Genomic DNA, 19,831 nt, shown 5'->3' on the forward strand with positions numbered 1-19,831 from the left:
GAGGCACTGCAGCTGGCTGGCAATACCCACCCCCACGGAAGCCTCGACTTCCCAGGAGTTGCACTGTGGTGGTGGCTGCTCTAACACATGGACCAGCTGGCGAAAGGCAGAGGGGAGCATCCTCTCCCACTGGAACAGAATTGAAGCATGTTTGTTACTGCTGTGTGTAACATGCCACACTTTCAAGTAAAACCCAGCTGGTTAACTCATGTCTGAAGGAATCTAGCCAAGAGTATAAACTTGGTCACATTCTGACTCCGCTATGAATGACAACAAGCTGCCCAAATGCACCAAAGTCACTTTTCCCTCATTGTAGAGCTGCAGTTTCTGGACGGCCTTAGAAGATGAGGGAGGAGTTGAAATTATATGGTTGGCAATAATAAATTAACTCAAAGCCTAACATGCATTACAGGAACTCTTTTCAAGCATCACTGTGTGCACAGAAATGTTTAGAGAGAAAATGTACGGACAAAAATCTTTTGACTCATTCATACTTAAGCCAAAAATACAGGAATACGTGCAAACTTTCCCCTGTACAACACATAGAAGATCCCTCTACCAGCTACAGCAGGTATAAAAAACATTTGAAAAGTGAAAGGAAATCCACAACTTTAGAGAAACACTTGTCTTTCACTCTGACTTTATAAACTATACAGCACGTGCTACCTCTAATCACTCCTAGGTAAGTGATGCTCAGAGCATGGTTATTCCCAGTAGAGTTGTGTTGTCTCGTACCTATCACCTAGAAGAAAAACTTTTCCTGTCATTAATCAAACTACAGTTGCCAAGTATTTTAAGAGAAAATGCTGGCAGTAATTGCTCTTTTTAATAGTTTTTTTTATGAAGCTTTCAGGCATTTCTGCCCTCAAAGGGCAAGACAGTTTATCAAATGCACAAAGAACCAATTTGCCTCTATTATAAACATTATATACAATTGAGTGATCAGCTCCTTCATTGAATTTTCCTTGTAAATGAGACTCTTCATTGTCGATGTGAATGAAGAATACCTTCCATAAAAACCCAGGCAGCTCCTCAGATGCAGCGTAGCCTCAGTATCAAGCACTGGAAACTCCACATATAACTTCTGCTTTTAGTCTGTCCCACTTAAACCATTTCATGACTAGCTTAAGGCTAATTTTTAAAAAAAGTCAAGTTTTTTTTAAAGTCTGTTTTTTCTTCTGTCCATTTTTATGGACAATGTCACACAGTAGCAAGTCTCTCTTTTGAGCTCTTAATCTCTGAGGTCTGGATTTTTGTGGTGTCTTGTCGAGGTAATCCATGGAGGTAAATAGAAATACACACCAGGAGAGCACCCAGGGAGAAGGTAACAGCTGAAAGGAGACAAAATAGTTTAAATAAACACATTCATATAAGCAGAAACCTTCAGCAAGCTATGTAAGTTATGACAATATCTGAATGACAGTATTGAAGTTATTCTAAACAGAACAACAGGCTATTAATACACAGCATCTAGCTTTATCCTCTGTCACTGGGAACTCTTGAGTTTACAATCCCCACACCATTCCAATTAGTCTCATATCAGCAAGAACATAGTGATGGTCATAAAAGCAAGAATGAAGCATCTCCTGCAGTTCCAGGTGCCACCTGGACAGGCTTATGTTACAATAAACTTAGTGATAAAAAACCAGTGGATGTAATAAAGTAGCCCGTGATAACACATTTTATTTGCCTTTCCACATCAGGCAAAGCATCACCAGCTGGTGAAGGAAGGTGACTGTCCCGCTCTGCTCTGCACTGGTGAGGCCTCACCTTGAATATTGTGTGCAGTTTTGGGCACCACAATATAAGAAAGATATTCAGCTATTGGGGAGTGTCCAAAGGAGGGTAACTAAGATGGTGAAGGGCCTTGAGGGGAAGCTGTATGAAAAGTGGCTGAGGTCACTGGGTCTTTTAAGCCTGGAGAAGAGGAGATTGAGGGGAGACCTCATTGCAGTCTACAACTTTCTCCTGAGGGGAAGAAGAGGGGTAGACACTGATCTCTTCTCTGTGGTGACCACTGATAGGACCCAAGGGAATAGCCTGAAGTTGTGTCACAGGAGGTTTAAGCTGGATACTAGAAAGAGGTTCTTCACCCAGAGGGTGGTTGGGTTCTGGAACAATCTCCCCAGGGAAGTGGTCACAGTGGTCACCAAGCCTGACAGAGTTCAAGAGGCGTTTGGACAATGCTCTCAGGCACATGGTGTGACACTTGGGGATGGTCCTGTGCAGGGCTAGGAATTGGACTTGATGATCCTTGTGGGTCCCTTCCAACTCAGCATATTCTGTAATTCTGTGATTTAGATGGGGTTAAGAAACACTTTAATGAGAGTTTCACAGAAAGGTCACTAGTACAGGTTTGATTTGTGTCAACCATCAAGAAAATGCTCTGCCCAAGTGAGCTTTTAAAACCAGGTGGGTTTTTTTTCCATCCCTTGCTTTATGATGCTCTTTTTCAGCCAAACACTAATGGTTTCCTCCTTATGCAAGCTTTCCTTAAGTTTTGTCTCACTAATTCTACATCAGAAAGCTAGTTTTTCCACCATGTTGCCACGCCATCTTTGCATTAAGGTAGAAAAGTAAGCAATACCCACAACTAAACAGTGAAGGACTGAGTGGGAGATACTGGGCACAGTACCAGACAGAGGCTTGGTCAGGGAGAAAATCCTTTGTAGTTGCAGAACAGCCCAGAGCAATCTGCTGTTTCCTCTCACAAAAAATTCACCACATCAGTCACGACTCCAGCTGCTGCTCGACTTGCTCTCATGTGGTGGTGTCCACAGCAAATGGGGAAGGTAAAAGCTAACACAGTAGTGGGTGTAACTTAACAGGGATGTGTAAAGCACTTGAAGAAAGAGCTGAGGAACTAATTTGGCAGTGGCTGTACTAAACCCAACAAGAAATGATAACTTAGCAACAGCAGTCCCAGGTAAACAGCTACATCACATATTAAACTGCATCACAAAGTGATGCATCAATAAAGCTCTTTAAATTAGAAAGAAACTTTCTGTTTGAAATTGTAGCTGCCTCTGAAAGAATAAACCATGAATGCCTTTGGAAGTATAGGATCATCAGGCATCTTGTGCAACAGAACAGGGATGATGGTGCATTAGTGTAGAGGTGTTCTGGAGAAGACTTGGAAGTTAAAACCAGAACAACTGAGAGGAGGCAAAAACACTGGCTTTGGTGTGAACTGTGCACAGTGGGTTGGGCAGGCAGGAAACATGCACACGCTGTCAAATTAAAGGCAAAAAAGCACTTACTTATTTGGAGGCCAAAGAGGATGACTGATGCCACAGTAGAGAGAACAATGGCTGCTGCTGCAGAAAAGCCTTTCATAATGTTATCTGTGTACTTAACCACGACCGAAGTGTAGATGCCACCTACGCTGGCAAGAACTGGGAAACAGATAATGTGTTACTATTAGTACAGGTGCAGTAGGTCACTCTTGAAATTATGCATTTTACTCCACCAGTGTGCTCTTTTTGTTTGGGCTACATTCTCCTAACTGGTGATTTAATGCAGTGGAATGGGATGTCTACAGGGCATCCAGTAAATCAGACATGACTCATTTAAAGATGATCTACTGCTAATCAGTTATTTAGACTGCTGTTTCAGCACAATTTTAAGCTAAGTGAATAATTTCCAAGAAAATTATACTTTTAAATAAAATCCCTCAAAACACAGGAGAAAGTGTGTCAGACTGAACTTGTAGCTTCCTGTAATCGGTTATATCAGTGTTAAAAAAGAAAAACAGTGTATCAAGATTCTAAAACCACAAGATACTTACAGATGACAAACCAGACGTAGTATGTATAGCCATAGAAAAACCCTTTCTCCATAACTTGGGCTCCGTCTGACATGTACACACCGACTAAAGTCACTACAATCCCAGATAAGTACAGCTGAATGTTCCTCACCCATAAGGAAGTATCTGAACTCTTTAAGACCTTCTCAAAATAAACTCCTGAAAAAAAAACCAAACAAAAAGCAAAAACATTTCAATGAGACCAAGTGTCATCCTTAATTATTCGTGCTTTAGTACATTTTAAAACCAGACAAGACTACTGGAATCAACTCGTCCTACAGACTGATGAGTTTCACAGAAGTTCCCAGTGCCAAGGACCCAACACATCCTGCTAAAATCTGTCTTCTATAACAGGATCATTATAATGGGTATGTAACACCAAAAATAGATTCTGTTTCTCTTTACAGATGTAACAATGAACCTTATGGACCATTGAGGCCACTACTCATTTCTGTTTGATGTGCCAGGCTTCTGGCCAGCAGTTTCTTCTGCACAATTCTATACCAGAAAAAAGCATTTCACCTTGGCACTCATTATTTTAACAATGAGATAAAATAATAATAATAATAATAATAATGGGATAAAATATCTATGTATTTCAGTAAGATGGAGAACATTTTTTCCTCTCCACTGGGATGCTTTGCAGTGTGGTGGTAAAACACTCCCCATCCCCCATGCCAGGGCTGCACTATGATCTCAGAAATGCTTGTTAGGCCTTGGCCTTGATGAACAGCACCTGAGCTGAGCTCCTCTTGAGCTTATCAGAAACAGTCTGTTCCTAGGAACTAGTGCTGTCTAACGAGCTCCTGTTTTTTAATGAACAGCCCTAGAAACTTGGAGCAATTTTAGAGCACAGCAATCTCCCTCTGAGCAGGACACCTTTCAGAGCTACCAAACTCCCAAGTTTGCCATACTGGGAGGACCATCGCCGAATGCCAACGATGGATCCTGGGCTGATACCCCCACTCCTCGAGGCTCAACCCTTCGCCTGCTGAGAAGATGCAAAGGCATCCAATGTGAGTACTTCACTGAACCAAAGGGAAATTTTATCACGGGTGAATACCTTGTACAAACTCCTTTAGGTCTGTATGAGTGTGAATATCCTATAGTAAATGTACTATGAATGTTGCTCTCTTAGACTCTCAAGTACTTTAGATTTGTAAGCAAGTTAGGCCTACAAGTGAGTTACTGTTGTGCTTGTAGTTAACTCTATAGAATCTGTTGTTAAATCGTTTAAATTAGGCCATAAAGTTTAAATGCAGTTAAAACCTTTAGGCCTAAACCATTGGTCAAATCGGGGACTAAGTTTGGCAAGGGATACACTTTGAACCTTGTGACCCAACAGGAGGGTGTCTCTCATTCCTTTTTATCCTTACACTTTCCCTTCTTTACCTTTTTTCCATCCCCAGTCTCCATGTAGATAATTTTAGCTCGATTTTAGTTTCAGATTGATTGATTTTAGTCCAGTTTTTCTCTGTGTGCTTTAACCACCAAGTAAGCAGCAGAGTGAGCCTTGCCAACAAAATTTGTCCCACTTTTCTGTTAAACCTGCTTTTACTGATATCGTTGCCAGTGATTCTTTGAGCAAACAACCTAAATCACTCATTCATTACAAGCAGGAAAAAACTAAAACGGGGGAAGGGGGGGCTATATTACCTCAGTGCCAAAACTGAAAATTCCTCAGAAGCCTTGTGCTTGCTGAGCACTTGGCAGCATTGTTCTGAAACCAGAGCTTCAGGGGTCTACAAGAGCAAATCAAAACTGAGGCCTTCTGCTAATTGAAACTACAAAGTGGTTTTGAGGAAGTGGAATTCATTTTAATATAAAGCTCTAGTTCATTATACCAGGCTGATGATACTATTATTTTTATGTTTTGCATTATTGAAATTCCTCACTTTTTCATTATTCCACTGTGTCAGACTAAAAGGCTGACATTTGACAAGGCCATCACTACCTGCTTTTTTAACCACTGTTCACCCACCAGAGCTCTGCAAATCTCTGGAATTTCCTCCACATTGAAAAACAGACAGAGCAGTTCTCAGCCAGTTCCATGACCTTTTGGTGAGAGCCCTACTGACTAAACATTTACTGCTATCAATGTCACCCAGGATCCTTCATACAATATGAGACAAGAATATGGAACAAACAAAGGTGGCACAAAGACTTACGAGTTAGAAGCCCTAGGCACACACTCACCCTGAAGCCCCCAAGTTAGCTTCAAGTCTTGCTATTTGATTTTATTAATGAAAAATGCAATTTATAATTTAATACAGTATAGTGAATATTTATGGTGAATAAATTAGAGAGCAGATCTATATTTCAGGGGTTCAAATAATAAAAATCCCAAGGAACTATGATATTATCTCATAAGAATATAATTTTTTGAAACAACAAACTAGTATTGTTAATAACTGCAGTCCTTAAAAAACCCCACAATAATTATCCTGAGATTTCTGCCACCCTGAGAAGACCCACAGAGCACAATCAGGTATAATCAATGTAACAGAAATTTGGCTTGAGTATGAACCATACTTGTAAAATTTCTAAACTAAGAAAACAGTAAACAAACCAATAAACTATGCTTTCAGATTTCTGAATATACATAAAATTCACTCCACTAGGCAAGATGAAGGAAAGAATGGGGGCTGTTTAGGAGAAATTAACTCTTCAGTACTGTTTTAAGTCACAAAGGATTTGCCATTAAATATCTGTCCAATGCTGTTATAAGCATTGTCGGGGCCCCTGATACTTGGAAATTACCACAAGATCAACAATTTGAAGGAAAAACTTATCTTCCATCTCTGAGGGACAAAACCACACAACTTTTTTTGATTTCGCTGGAATAATAAAACCCACTTAACATGGCCAGGCCAGAAACTGAAGGCCTAATGCCAAAAGAACTGCTTCATGTGAGCGTGGGAAGGAAGAAAAGAATTTGAATAGGATTTAGGTTTTCAACATATAAAGCCCCAAGGGCACAGGGAGCTCTGCGGATGAAATACACTGTCCCTCCCAGCTGCCCCTGAGCTTCAGCTGTCAGCAAGGAAACACACGGGCTGCAATCCCTTTGCAGAAGAAAGCCCTGAGTGTCTCAAGCTGCCTGCATCAGCCTTTCAATGCTCTGAATTTGCAGACCTCTAGAAGCACCGCTGTTGACCTGCGTTATCGGAGAAAGCGGGAGAGCTTTAGGAGACTCTGAAGGCTCCACTGTGAATGCTGTATTGTCTTGTGGCTTGGAAGCATCTATTTAAATGAGGAAATTTATAACTTTCCAGGAAAAGTTGATTGAGCTCTACACAGTTTTATTTAGTATTTCTGCTTCAAAGTACCCGTTTCAGTGAAAAGACAGCAAACAAAAATGACTCTCTACTCCTTCTGCCAACCAGAATGTTTTCCACGAGTAATGAGCATTTATGCACAGCACAAGATTATTCTTGCAGGATTTTACAGTACTAGAGGTGGGTAATAGTACCTTGCTTTCTTACAGAGGGAGAGGGGAGGATCCAGTTTACAGCCAGTGAAATATGCCCCTGTGAGTCAAATGTCAAATTAAGTAGTAATTTGCATTTCCTTGTTTCTGAGCACCAGCTCACTTGTTCTCAAGTTTTGGTATCTTTTTCTAGAAGCCAGAGAAAAGGCTACCCTGAGGGGAAACGCTGGTTGTAGAACAAAACAAAAATAAAGAAAACCAAAATCCTTCCTGGAGTTTATCCAGGCTTCCTCCTACTCATCTACCTCTCTGCCTTACTCATGCTCCCTCTGCATCTCAGTTAGATTTACCACCTACAGGACTATGGCAAAGTTTATTTTGAGGCTGAGCTGGTGCAAGAACTGAGTGAGGAGCTCAGTTCCCCTTGTAAAAAAAATGCAAGTAGTTTGTGTGTTTGTAAAGCAAACATCAATTAATTGTACAGAGTGATTATGGATGTTCCCTACAGTGTTATTCTAAGCATTTGAAAGACACTTTCTCTTGCAAACCAGCCTTCTCAGTTGTATCATCTAAAACCAACAGTACATGTTCTTAGTCATTTGCTTGCCACCGAGAATAATCATGTCATGAATCTGTCACAATTACTGCAAGCAGAAGATAATTATGGGCAGAGAGGATAAACTAATCCACAAAGACAGTTAATGAACATGGAATGTTCTGGTTTGAACCTTGTGAGCTCTCCAGTCCTTTTGATGTAAGCCAGGTACAGAAATAATACTATACCTGCAAATCCTGAACACAATACAGCCACAGCAATCGCTCCGAACCCGAGCCATGGATTCTGCTCCACCTGCAACATCAACCATTATTTTAAAAAGGATACAACGCTTCAGTAATTTACAATAATCGGTTCCAGGGTGCCATGGTTTAGCTCCAGCCAGCAACTAAGCACCATTTAGCCCCTCACTAATTCCCCCAAACCATCATGGTGGGGAGGAGAATTGAAAACCAAAGGTAAACTTTGTGGGTTGATATGAGAACAGTTTAATAATTATATAAAAATAAAATATAGTTATAATTCTAATAGCAACAAAATGAGAGAGAGAGATAAAATCCAAGGAAATCAAGTGGTGCACAAGACAATTACTCATCACCTCCTGACCGATCCCCAGGCCATCCCAAGCAGCAATTGGCCTCTCCTGGACAAGTCCTTCAGTTTATATACTGGGCATGATACTCCATGGTATGGAATAGCCCTTTGGGCAGTTCAGGTCAGCTGTCCTGGCCATGCTCCTTCATGGCTTCTTGTGTCCCTGTTCACTGGCAGAGCAGGAGACACTGAAATGTCCTTGACTTTGGGTAAGAACTACTTAGACACAACTGGAACATCAGTGTGCTACCAGCATGATTCTCATACTAAATCCAAAACACAGCATTGAACCAGCTGCTAGGAAGAAAATTAACTGTATCCCAGCCAAAACCAGGACACAGAGCTACGTTGTTAGGTACAGCAAAACTATTAGCATTTCACTGCAGTATAAGATGTACTTGCTTATCGAGGGCTGTCCTTCAGAGGACCTCGGTGCAGCTGTGTGGCATTTCATTTTCTGTGGGTACTCTTGCAGTGCCCAATATTCCCAGCAGCACGGCCTTTCCCACTAATACCAAAGAAACAGGAGACACTTGTTTCTTCCCAGAATGGGATTAGGTCAGTGCCTCTGAAGGGTGTGTTTAAATGACATACCCACACAGCACTGGAGTTTCTCTCCTAATTCCGCCCAGTGCTTTGATTCCAAGTTCTCTGCTCCAACAATTACAAAGTTACCAGGGCCAACTGCTGGAAACAATCTATTACTCAGACACTCCTAGGACGATGCATTAGACCGATTATGATGTCTGTGGTAATTAATACTAATTGTAGCAATCAGTTGCCTTTCCAACAAGTGAGACCGGAGCAATACCACAAGCCTGCCTGAACTGGCACACCATAAATGTGAAAGCCAGTGATCAAACTAGTGGATATGTTGTACCTGAAGTGGCTGGAAATAGGAAACAGATACTGCTGTGTGGAATGCAAGAAACTCTACCTTCATCCCAGCTGCTGTGAAGTGAAATACGAGGTACAGATGAAATTTATTCTCCATCTGATTAGGCAAAATACAAACTCTTACCTGTACTTTTGTAGCCTGAGCAGGTTTCCACTGAACAAGGGTAACACCACCGCACAGCATGAACACAGAGAACCACTGCAACTTACTGAGGGTACGGTTCAGCATCAGGACTGTACATAAAGCTGTACAAGGGATCTTCAACTGGTACGTCACCTAAAGAAGACAGGAACGTAGTGTAGAGGATGTGGTTTTATAAACTCCTCCAAAACAAGAAAATAAAATAGAAAATTTAACTAAAGAGTGACCAATTTTTATATTCATTGAATTCCTACAGATCCTTGGCGTTTTGTACCAATTTTGCCAGTTACAACAAAGTGAATTTGAAATGACTCCAGCAGCGAGTGGTTAGCTCAGGAAACAGCTCTACAGCAGAGTGCACTCTCTGAATATAACAAAGCATGGTTTGGCTTTTAACAGTGAGGCTAAAGAGAATACTGTGTGCCAGGCACATGTGCCTCATGAACCAGTAAAGAGAAATGTATTTACAGATCAGTTACTGACAGAAATGTGTATTACCTGGTAGACTGCTGCATCCAAGTTGCTAAGAGCCACAAACGCCATATTGTTTTGAAGAGCATACACCAAAGATGGAACACTTAATTTTAGCAATTCTGTAGGACTTCCAAATACATTTTCTTTTAAAGATGTTATTAACCTTGCCAGACTTCCAGTTTCTCTGCAAAATATAATATTAGCATAACAGAGGGCTCTCTTAAACTGGTATTTTAAAACAGAAATCAAATCAGTGAATCCGTTGGGAAGGCTGAAAATGTGTTCTCAACAATCAGTTGTACCTTCTGCTCATTAAAAAAAAATTAACTGGCAAAAAACCAGTGAGGTTCTCAACAAGTAGAAAACCCTTCTGGAATGAGAAGTTAGATCCATTAATGTGTTATAAAGTAAACAACCACAATGAATACTGTAACAGTAAGTTACTAAAGGCAGTGGGTCAATACAGGCAGTGGAACAGAAGGATATGGTTCGTATCTCCCCTTTTCAATTGGCTATATTGTGTGTGATGTCAAATGTCCATGGTTTTCCAGATTCCCTTTAAACTGGGCCTCACAGTACAGCCAAAAAGGATTGTACCATTCCACAGTACTCTGCTGGAAACACCTCTCATTCCTCAGGCAGCCATGGGTTCCTCTTCTCACATGTGCTGTGGGAGATGCTGGACCAGCACCAGCACACACGTGAAGAGGTCTGGCAGGGCATGTGGTGGCCCTGTGGCCTTGCATTTCACATATGTCCTTCAGGTAACTACAGTGTGTGAAAGAGCAGGCAATGGGAAAGAATATATTGCTTCTTGCTGCTGTCCCCATTTGTGGTTTGTTACCAAGGTTTTACATCAGATCTCTGCATTCCTAGTTCTCCCTTATCATTTGTACATCAATCTGGCATTTGCTGCTTACTTGTCACTGCTGCTCCAGTCCTCTCTCCAGTTCTCTGCAAGTCCCATGGCCCCCCTTTCCAATCTTCTCTTGCTTGGCCACTAACAAATACCAACATCCAAAATCACTCCTGTCCTCACACAGGCCTCTCAACTTGCAACCTGTACTGCTCTTAAATTTAACTCTCCTTGTGCTTCTATTGCACACAGATATGAACAAATAGCTCACAACCTCCTTAGCACTCCAGAAGCCCAATTCCCCATACTTTAACCATGTCCCAGCTTCTTTTTCCACAATGTACATCATCTATCTGTCCCAAACTCTTATGAGCAGTTAACAAAATTAGCAATCCCTCTATGCCCCAGACTCTTTCATTAACCACCTTGTTTTGGCATATTTTCCTTTCCTGACCAACCCCTGACACTGTGCTCCAGGTTCTCAAACTTTTCCTCTCTAAAGATTTTTAGACTTTACTTCTCACTATCATTCCATCGAAGTTTCTCTCCTTCCTTGCCTTTTTTCCTGCCTCACAACAAGCACATACCTGCACCTATACCTCCTTTTCTTTCTTTTTTCCCCCCTGTATAGGGTGAGCAGTCTTTATACAGGAAGCTGCAAGGGATTCTTTTTGCCATTTTGCCATAACACAGAGCACACATAGAAGCCAAGACATGTCTGGACAGAGGGAACAATCATGACAAGGAAATCTCTGGACACTTCAAGCAAAGTTTGCAATACAAGGGGGAAAGCTCATGCTACAGCTCACCACAGTTAGTTGCAGTAGATACAGAACTGCATAAAATGTTATATTATAGGCAAAATTTTTCATTTACTTATTCCTCAGTAAATTTAATATATTATATTATTATAAATGGGAGATAAGATATATAAGAAAACCTGGTAATACCCAAGTACAGCTGGACTGAAGTGCTTCTATCTCAAATGTCTAGCTATAAATAAAATAGAATTAGCACAGACACAGTTCTACTCCATGAAAGTAAGAAGTCAAAAAATACCACACCATAATAGCTTCTTCTATTCATTGATACTGAGGTAGGCTGTCAAAAAAGAAAATTATATTTAAACTATACCTGCTTTTGTTCCAGACCATGCTCAGTGAATTAGCTGATCACACATTTAAAGTCAAATCACAGCAGCAATAGTAGTTTCTGTCTCCTTACACTTTTAGCATCAAATTTCAGCAATAAAGAATAACACATGTCTAATAACCACCATCTTCACTTTAGTTTTTGAGAAAACTATCTAATAGCTCATCTGTGCAGTGGATGTGCTTTCTGAAGCATGCACTTATCAAGAATCTCCAAGTGTAAATTGAATTCAGTACAAAGATCATGCAGATATAGATTTAAATCTACTTGATCAAAAAAGAATTCAAAATAAGTCTCCATGTACAGCTGATAAAATAAGGTGCCCAAAGAGGTACACTGCAATATCAGATATGAAAATAAAAAATTATCTAGTTTGAATTCAGCATTCTTGAAGTTGGTCTAGATTTGAATTTAAAAACATAGTCAATTTTCTTTGTAGAATGGTTCAGGTTAGAAAAAAAAGGACTGTAAAGATCACCAAGTTCCAATCCCTCTGCCATGGGCAGGGACTCCTTTCACTAGACCAGGTTGCTCAGAGCTCTATCCAACCTGGCCTTGAACACTTCTAGATGCCCACATCTCTGGGCAACCTGTTTCAGAGCCTCACCAGCCCTACAGTAAACAATTTTTTCCTAATATCTAATCTAAATCTACCCTCTTTCAGTTTAAAGCCACTCCCCCTTTCATAAATTCATTACCCCATACCTAAAGCCAATTCGTGGGTATGAATAGGTGAGAGATACTAATAACAATCTGTTCTGCAACAGAAACATGCATTTGTTAGAAAAGGTGAAGTTAAAATTAGAGTTTGCAAATCAGCTCTACGTTTCTTCATCTACTGCTAAGCAATTATGTACCAGATAAGAATGTAGAAAGTGTTATTACCTGATGGTGAGTAGGACTTTAAGTACGATAAATTGAGAGTACAGTCGAGTTAACAACTAACACAGCCTAAACTATCATAAATTTCTCTTTTGAAAGACAATCTTTTGGCATTCATCCATTCAATGTGCCTTCTGGGATATACCTTAAAAGTAAATACAGTGAAGGCATCATGTAATAATATGTAAGAAAACAAATTCTGCAGAACAATGCAAGAGTTGTACTCCAGTATCCTGCATACTGCAGTTATCAGTGCTGATGGTTTCAGAAAGAACAGGTACCCACCCAAATGTATCCTACTGTACAGAAAAAACAGGTGACTCTTCTGACAGGTTATTACACTACAAAGGCACCTTGCCTTGGGTGAGACAAATTGGTTAGGATTTAAAACTGAAGGAAGCTGTAAAGGAGACATAGAAGGAAACTATGCTGGAATTGGTGCTGTTCAGCATATTCATAAGTGGTCTAAAAATTAGGTTACTAGCAAATTGGCAAAGTTTGCTAGTAATACTCAATTATCTGTGATATACAAAAGGAAACTTTCAATAGTTGCCAAAGAGTCCCTCACTACACTAAGCAAAAATCACCGGATCCTTTGCCATCTGAGAAACAGCTCAGTTACCTGGACAGCAAAGAAGAGCATCTGGACCCACCAGCATGCAGGACATCCTACTGGGAAGAGGTGAACATGGCCTGATGAACAGTGTCTGCTGGTGCCCATCTCCATCTCAACTATGGAAAGAAAAACCCCACTACTGACCAGATCAGAATAGATATTATAACCTCTGAACAACTCAGTGAATCAGATTCTTCCCATTTTAATTGGTAAACAAAGCTCGGTTGTCAATAAATAAGAAAGAACCGTAGGAAATGACAACCCTAAATACAGAACCATCTCTAATCTAGCTGTGGCCACCTGTAAAAATTATGACAGTAGCTCTCTGCTGATGTCAGCTCAAGGTTTAGCTGTGTTGAGTGAAATCAGCAGAATGCTACAAATCCTCAGGAAAAGAACCAAGGCCAAGAGTGAAAGCACCTTCACCCCTCTGCCTAATGCCACGGCATGTTCCCATCCTGAATACAAGCATGCTCTGGATTCTGTTTCAAAAGGGATGTAACTATACTGGAAATGCTGTAGGGATGGGTACTAGGATGATCACAGTAAAATTAACCTAAGAGTCCTGGCTCAGAAAATAAATGAGTGATGAAAACACAGATCTGTAGAGATATGAAAAGCTAAATGAAGGAGAAAAGATTATTCATGACATCTGTCAACACAAGACAACAGAGTCCAGTGAAACTGCTAGATAAGGTGTTTATTAAAAAGTACTTTTTCATATAGCATGTAATTAAATTGCAAAAGTCACTTCACAGATACAGTAGGGACTAGCATTTCAAAAATAAACTGGACAATCACACAGAGCACACAGCATCCAGGATGGGCACTCCATAAGCTTCTGCCACTAGTTAAGGAAAGCTCAGCCTGTGCTTCCCTGTTGTCTACACTTCTATTCTAAGCACCCTCTGCTGACTGCTGCCAAAGGGAGAATGATGGGCTACATGGATTTTTGGCTCTGCAGGGCTGTTCTAAAAACATAAACAAAACAGACTTCTTTCTGAGTTAAAAGTAATTTTGATTTTAATTATTTCAAGCAAAAAGACTGTTTGTACAAACCCTTAACAAAAGGGATAGCTTACATTGCTGAACTAGGCCTCTCTGCTATACTATAAATAGCTTGGGGCCCAAGTACACAAGATTTGACAAATTATACACACAGGTGAGGCTACCAAATGCCACACAGGTCCCTCGCCATTGGGAAAGACAGGCTGCTATAGTCTCCACACTGGTCACAACAGTGAGAACCACAGCACAACCACGTGTCAGCAGAGATGCTTCTGCCAGCATTTTGTGCTGACAGAGTGAGAAGCCCAGGGTGCATAAAAATAGAAATTTGCCACTGCTTACACTTGCCTTTTTTAACACCTTCCATTTAACGAAAGGTTAAACAAAAGACAGTTTGCCACAGCTGCCTTACCAAATTCAGATATTGTCTCACCACTAAAGCAAATAAAATGCCATTTGGATATTAAGTTGAAAATATCTGATGAAGATCTGAAGTATATCATGTGATTTCATGTTCCTCTAGCATATAACAGCCAGACTTCTGATGTACCAAAAGCCACAACAAAACAGGCAGAGACGCTAAAAGAACAAATTCTACCACAATGGCAAGAACCAGGCTTTTGGACCAGTCCAGAATATAAAGAGTCTTCCTAGGAAGGATGTAGCACAGGGAAGCAGAGAGAAAACACAGCAGACTGATGGCCTCTCTACTTCGGATGCTTACGCGTGGACTAAGATTCTGGTTTTTGGCAGCAGTCTGGGATTACAGAAACTAATATTTTCTGTCCACAGTCTTTCAGCATTGGTTTGCCAGATTAATAGAGACAGCAAAATATCTGTCCATAACATTGTTTGGGAAAATTTATGAGTAGGAACTTTAAAATTTTATGTAACTCAACAGACAATGGCTCACAGTCCAACTTTCATCTACACCAACATTTTAAAGACCCAAAAGATTGTGGATAATTCGTGCTGACGTTTTGAACCGATTCCAAAGCATACAAAACTAGAAAATATGCAGAAAGGACACACCTGAATATTGTGCTGTTTGCAAAGCAGTTTCGGTTGAGGAAGTCACTAACCCATTCTGAAATTACCCTTCCTCAGCAGTGATTATCCAGCCACATTCTCAACTGTACCTGCACTTTAGTACCTGAGAAGCTGAGGCTAGAAGCAAGGACCTGTTTTCAAAGTACTGATTAGCATTCCCACACTTACTTAGCCAAGATGCCCACACTCAAGAACAACTTGATAACTTCAGTGATGCACACAGCCGTGGTTGAAAAGTAGAGTTCTGTCTCCACTGTCCTCGTGTACCGCAATGCGACCGTGTACGTGGCAGCCACCAGGGTCATCACTGTGAGGCAGTACAGCTTGAACAGTAAGCTGACATTTTCTGAAAGAAAACAGAGATGACAGCTCAGCATGGCCCTCATTTTAATTTAAGAACTGAAATGGGGGAGGGCTGTAACAAACACATACTTTCGCAGCATACAATAACTACAATGTTGGGAAACACTTCCCATAAAAAAGTTTTAGTTAAATTTTAAAGCCTTCTCGAAGAAGCTTGTATAGGAATTCCAGGTGTTTGAAAATAAGATGCTCTCTTGCCTTCTAGAAAAATTAATCATACATTAATATCTATCTAATAGTAATCAAAAAGTCTTTCTGTGCTTTCCTGCTCTTTAGCTGACAGTAGGAGCTCGTTCTGAAATGGCAGCTGATCCTCTCCATGTAATATACTGATGTCTGACAGAGAACTGGCAGATAAGCAAAAGCAAAGAGAGGAAAAGTTCAGTATCAGCAAAGAAGGGAATCAGTCTAGCAAATCTTAACAATTAAGGCAGCATTTCCTTCAGCCCTATTTTCCACCTAACTTAGTAAAGGAAGAGTTTTGCTCAGAATGGTGATGGGACTTTACACAAAGGGCTTTCTTGAAAAACTCACTGTGGAAAACACTAAGGTTATGGTTACTTGAGTAAACTAAACCACATAAGGACTATGTATCATCTGCATTATCCCCTCTGCCTTCCCCACTGCTATACTCCTACAACAGTAGCAATTCTTGTAACTGTTTTGCCCTCAGCCAACAACTATCCTGCAAAATTTGGGAGTTAGTCTGTCCCAGGTCTACTGGCACAAGGCAGTTTTTCATACGAGACTCCTCTGAGGCCTGGGAGTTCCATTGGGTAGATATGGCCAGGCTATGCCAGTTCAGTCCCACATCAGAGAACAGCTAATCCTGCATCTGAACCAAGAGAGAGAAAAGAGCACGACTTCAAACAGACTTCTCTGCACAGAAGCACGACCACAACACATCAGCAAATGTGTGGCTTCCACAAAACTATCTTTCAAACTGGTAGATTATTCTTTGTTATGTTTGGCATCTGTCCTGTGGATGTTGGTCATTCAGCAGCACCTTTTGGGCCACTATCTGTTGTTTTCCGAACATCCTAAAAAAAACTTACTTTAATTGCTGTAAGTTTATGCTCCTCTGCTGAACAGGGAATGAGCTACAAGATAAGAAGATTTGTAATAACTCTGCTCATTTAATATGGGAATGAGTTGCTGAATCCAGTGCAACCAGTGTTTTGGTTCATGTTTCTTTCAAGCCAGCAATGTCTTCAATTGTGTAACATTTCTGCAAGGTACAGTTAATACCTGCTGCTGCTGCAATCATTTAAATTAGCTACTTCCTTACAGATAAAAATCTTACCCACGTCAGTAACCACTTTTAAAAGGTAGAGCCAATTAATTTTTGGACTAACAATGCTTAGAAGAGACTTACAAGCTGTAATCCAGTTTTAAAATTACATTTGGATTGTGGGGAGGGGCAGTGGGAATCCAAGGGCATAACAACCAGGAAATACAACTAACCCAGTCTAGTTTTACAAAAATGTATTTTCTAATGATGTTTTAGTGCTTACAGAAATCATATTAACACTGTGTTTTGACACATGAACTAAAACTGAATTTAATCCCTGCCTATATTAACTACTATTTAAAAAAATAAATAAATGTCCCAATTTGGCAATGGTTTGCAAACTTAGGTAAACCAAATGCATAATTTGGACACAATGAATCTAGTATCTAGACGGGATAGTTCTAGCATTATGTGAAAAGGTATCTGCAGCTAGTTTTCAGCTTCGACATTTCTCCAGCCTGGCTCACGTGTCTGCATCAGTACCAGTGCAGCGCAGGGAGGAGAAGGAAAGCACCTTTGGGGCACCCATATCTTCTCCTGACAAATCTGAACTTATACCAGCCTAAAGAAAGTAAGAGCTGAAAGAGCTGGAAGAAGCTGTTGTTTCTTTCCCTGTAGATCCCACTTGGATGAAATGATTTCCAGCAAAAGGGACCAGACAGGCCAAAAGCCTCAGGGTATAAGCACGGGCCTCCCACACATCTCCACAACTCATCTAACGGCTCCACCAGGGCTCCTGGGATGCAGCCAAGGCCAAGCCTGGCATAGGGAGCACAACTCTGCCTGGGCACCTGGGGCAATGGGTGCCCGGCACACACTGCAGGGATCCCTCCTGCTCCTCACCCTTCCCGGCCTCAAGAGCCCGAGAGCCCTGTGCAAGGCTCTCCATGGGGGAAGCCAGCAGAGGGGCAGGCGTTGCCTTCCTGATGGATTTAAGCCCTTCTGGCTTGCTCGAGGGTTCTGGCTTTGGGACCACCGGCGCTCTGGCCTCGTTGCACACAGAATCACGGAGAATCACAGGATCAACTGAGTTGGAAAAGACCTCTGAGATCACCGAATCCAACCTGTGACCTAATACCATCATGTCAACCAGACCATGGCACTAAGTGCCACATCCAGTCTTTCCTTAAACACCTCCAGAGACAGTGATTCCACCACCTCCCTGGGCAACCATTCCAATGTCTAATCACCCTTTCTGTGAAGAAATTCCTCCTAATGTCCAGCCTAAGCATATCCCAACAGACACCTTGATCCGGCGGTGCCCGCAGGGTAGGAGCAGGGGATGTCCCTGTGCACTGACCACCTGCACCTCGGGATAAGCCCCGACCATGCTGCGCCACGTTCGGACTCTCCCGGAGCCGGAACCGGCGGCGGGGGAGACGCGGCTGCCGCTGATCCTGAAGGCGGAGGCGCCCCGGAGAGCCCCGAACCGGGAGCACCGGCGGCCCACACGCCGGGAAGCAGCGGCCCCACACTGCGGAGAGAAGCGGCTGGGCAGCGGGAGGAGAGCGGGGGGTCGGGAAGGCAGGCGGGGAGAGCCCCTCCCCGGCGCGAACCCCCGCGCAGCCCTTTCCTTCCACCCCCTGAGCCCGCGGGTGGAGGCGCCCGCGCCGCAGCCCGCAGCGGGGAGGACAGTTCCACTCCCTCTGGCGCGGGGGAGGAAGGGGGAGCCGTCCGGCGCGCGGGTCGCGCTTCCTCTTGCCAGGGTGGGAATTGTCCCCTTCTCCGGCCCTGTCCGCCCTCTGGGAGCCGCGGAACCCGCCGGGTACCCCGCGCCGCCCGCCCTCACCTTTTGGAGGCGACATGGTGCTCGCCGAAGGCGCCAGGACCGCCGGCCGGAGCCGCCCGCCGTGCCCCGCCGCTCCTCCCATCGCACCATAGAGAGCAGAGCGGCCGCCCAGAGCGCCCCGCCGCCCGCGCCGCACCATCGAGTCGGCTCCCTCCCGCCTGGATATCCTGGGTGCAATCCTGCTCCACCCGGCCTCTGTCGGAACTGTTTTATTGGCAGTAAACACCCAGGAATCTCGCACGCGTATTGCTCATTGCCAGGAGTAAGCTCCTCGGTACCGGCACGTTTCTGCAGCGCCAGAACTGGGATGTGGGTTACAATTGTATTCCACAGTATTTTACAACGCTGCAGTAAAATTTCCCCAATGAAAAAGAACAAAGTAGGAGAAACGGAATTTTTCACTCATCGGTTTTCTATTAAATAAAATATATTTATGGATTCTTGAAATCACGGAATCGTTAGGGTTGGAAGGGACCTCTGGAGATCATCCAGTCCAACCCCCCTCCAAAGGAAGGGTCACCTGGAGCAGGTGACACAGGAACACATCCGTGTGGGGTTTGAATGTCTCCAGAGAGGGAAACTCCACCACCTCCCTGGGCAGCCTGTATAACTGAAATAATAAAACTGATATACCAGTTTGCTGGTAAAAACTGTAACTTAAAAGCCTCAAAGCGAATGATGGTAAAAATATAGAGAGATCACAGCAACGGGAAGTGTTTAATAAAGCAGCAGTAGGGTATTTTTCTTTCTTTCTTTTTTTTTTTTTAAAAGCTGCAGCTGGTAATCACATTCAAATTTTTATTAATAAATCGATTCATTGGTGCCAGCTCATAATTTAAAAACATGGAAGAGCAGCACATCTGGCTGCTACTGATTAGTTTATTTTCCCAAAAGATAAAATCACCTAGTGAAAAACCATTTAGCCA

The 19,831-nt window shown here is 42.3% G+C and overlaps 1 protein-coding gene across 3 annotated transcripts; it reads right to left on the reverse strand.

Annotated features, from left to right (window-relative positions):
- Positions 1–623: 623 nt before the first annotated feature.
- SLC35A1 (solute carrier family 35 member A1) lies at positions 624–19,019 on the reverse strand. Of its 3 annotated transcripts, none has more exons than XM_008929944.3 (8): positions 18,906–19,019; positions 15,631–15,808; positions 9,923–10,082; positions 9,407–9,559; positions 8,019–8,085; positions 3,788–3,964; positions 3,261–3,395; positions 624–1,331 (listed from the first exon to the last, which is right to left on the reverse strand). In XM_008929944.3, exons 1-8 carry the CDS (start codon positions 18,985–18,987, stop codon positions 1,201–1,203), a joined length of 1,083 nt encoding a protein of 360 aa, XP_008928192.3. In that variant the 5' UTR covers positions 18,988–19,019; the 3' UTR covers positions 624–1,200. The 3 variants fall into 3 exon arrangements, with proteins under 3 accessions (XP_008928192.3, XP_029818615.1, XP_029818614.1); XM_029962755.1 differs by lacking the exon at positions 18,906–19,019 and adding an exon at positions 18,426–18,634; XM_029962754.1 differs by lacking the exon at positions 18,906–19,019 and adding an exon at positions 18,363–18,381.
- Positions 19,020–19,831: the final 812 nt, after the last annotated feature.

This window comes from Manacus vitellinus, unplaced genomic scaffold (genome assembly GCF_001715985.3).
Source record: "Manacus vitellinus isolate BGI_N305 unplaced genomic scaffold, ASM171598v3 scaffold_4_pilon, whole genome shotgun sequence".
Taxonomy (NCBI): Eukaryota; Metazoa; Chordata; class Aves; order Passeriformes; family Pipridae; genus Manacus; species Manacus vitellinus.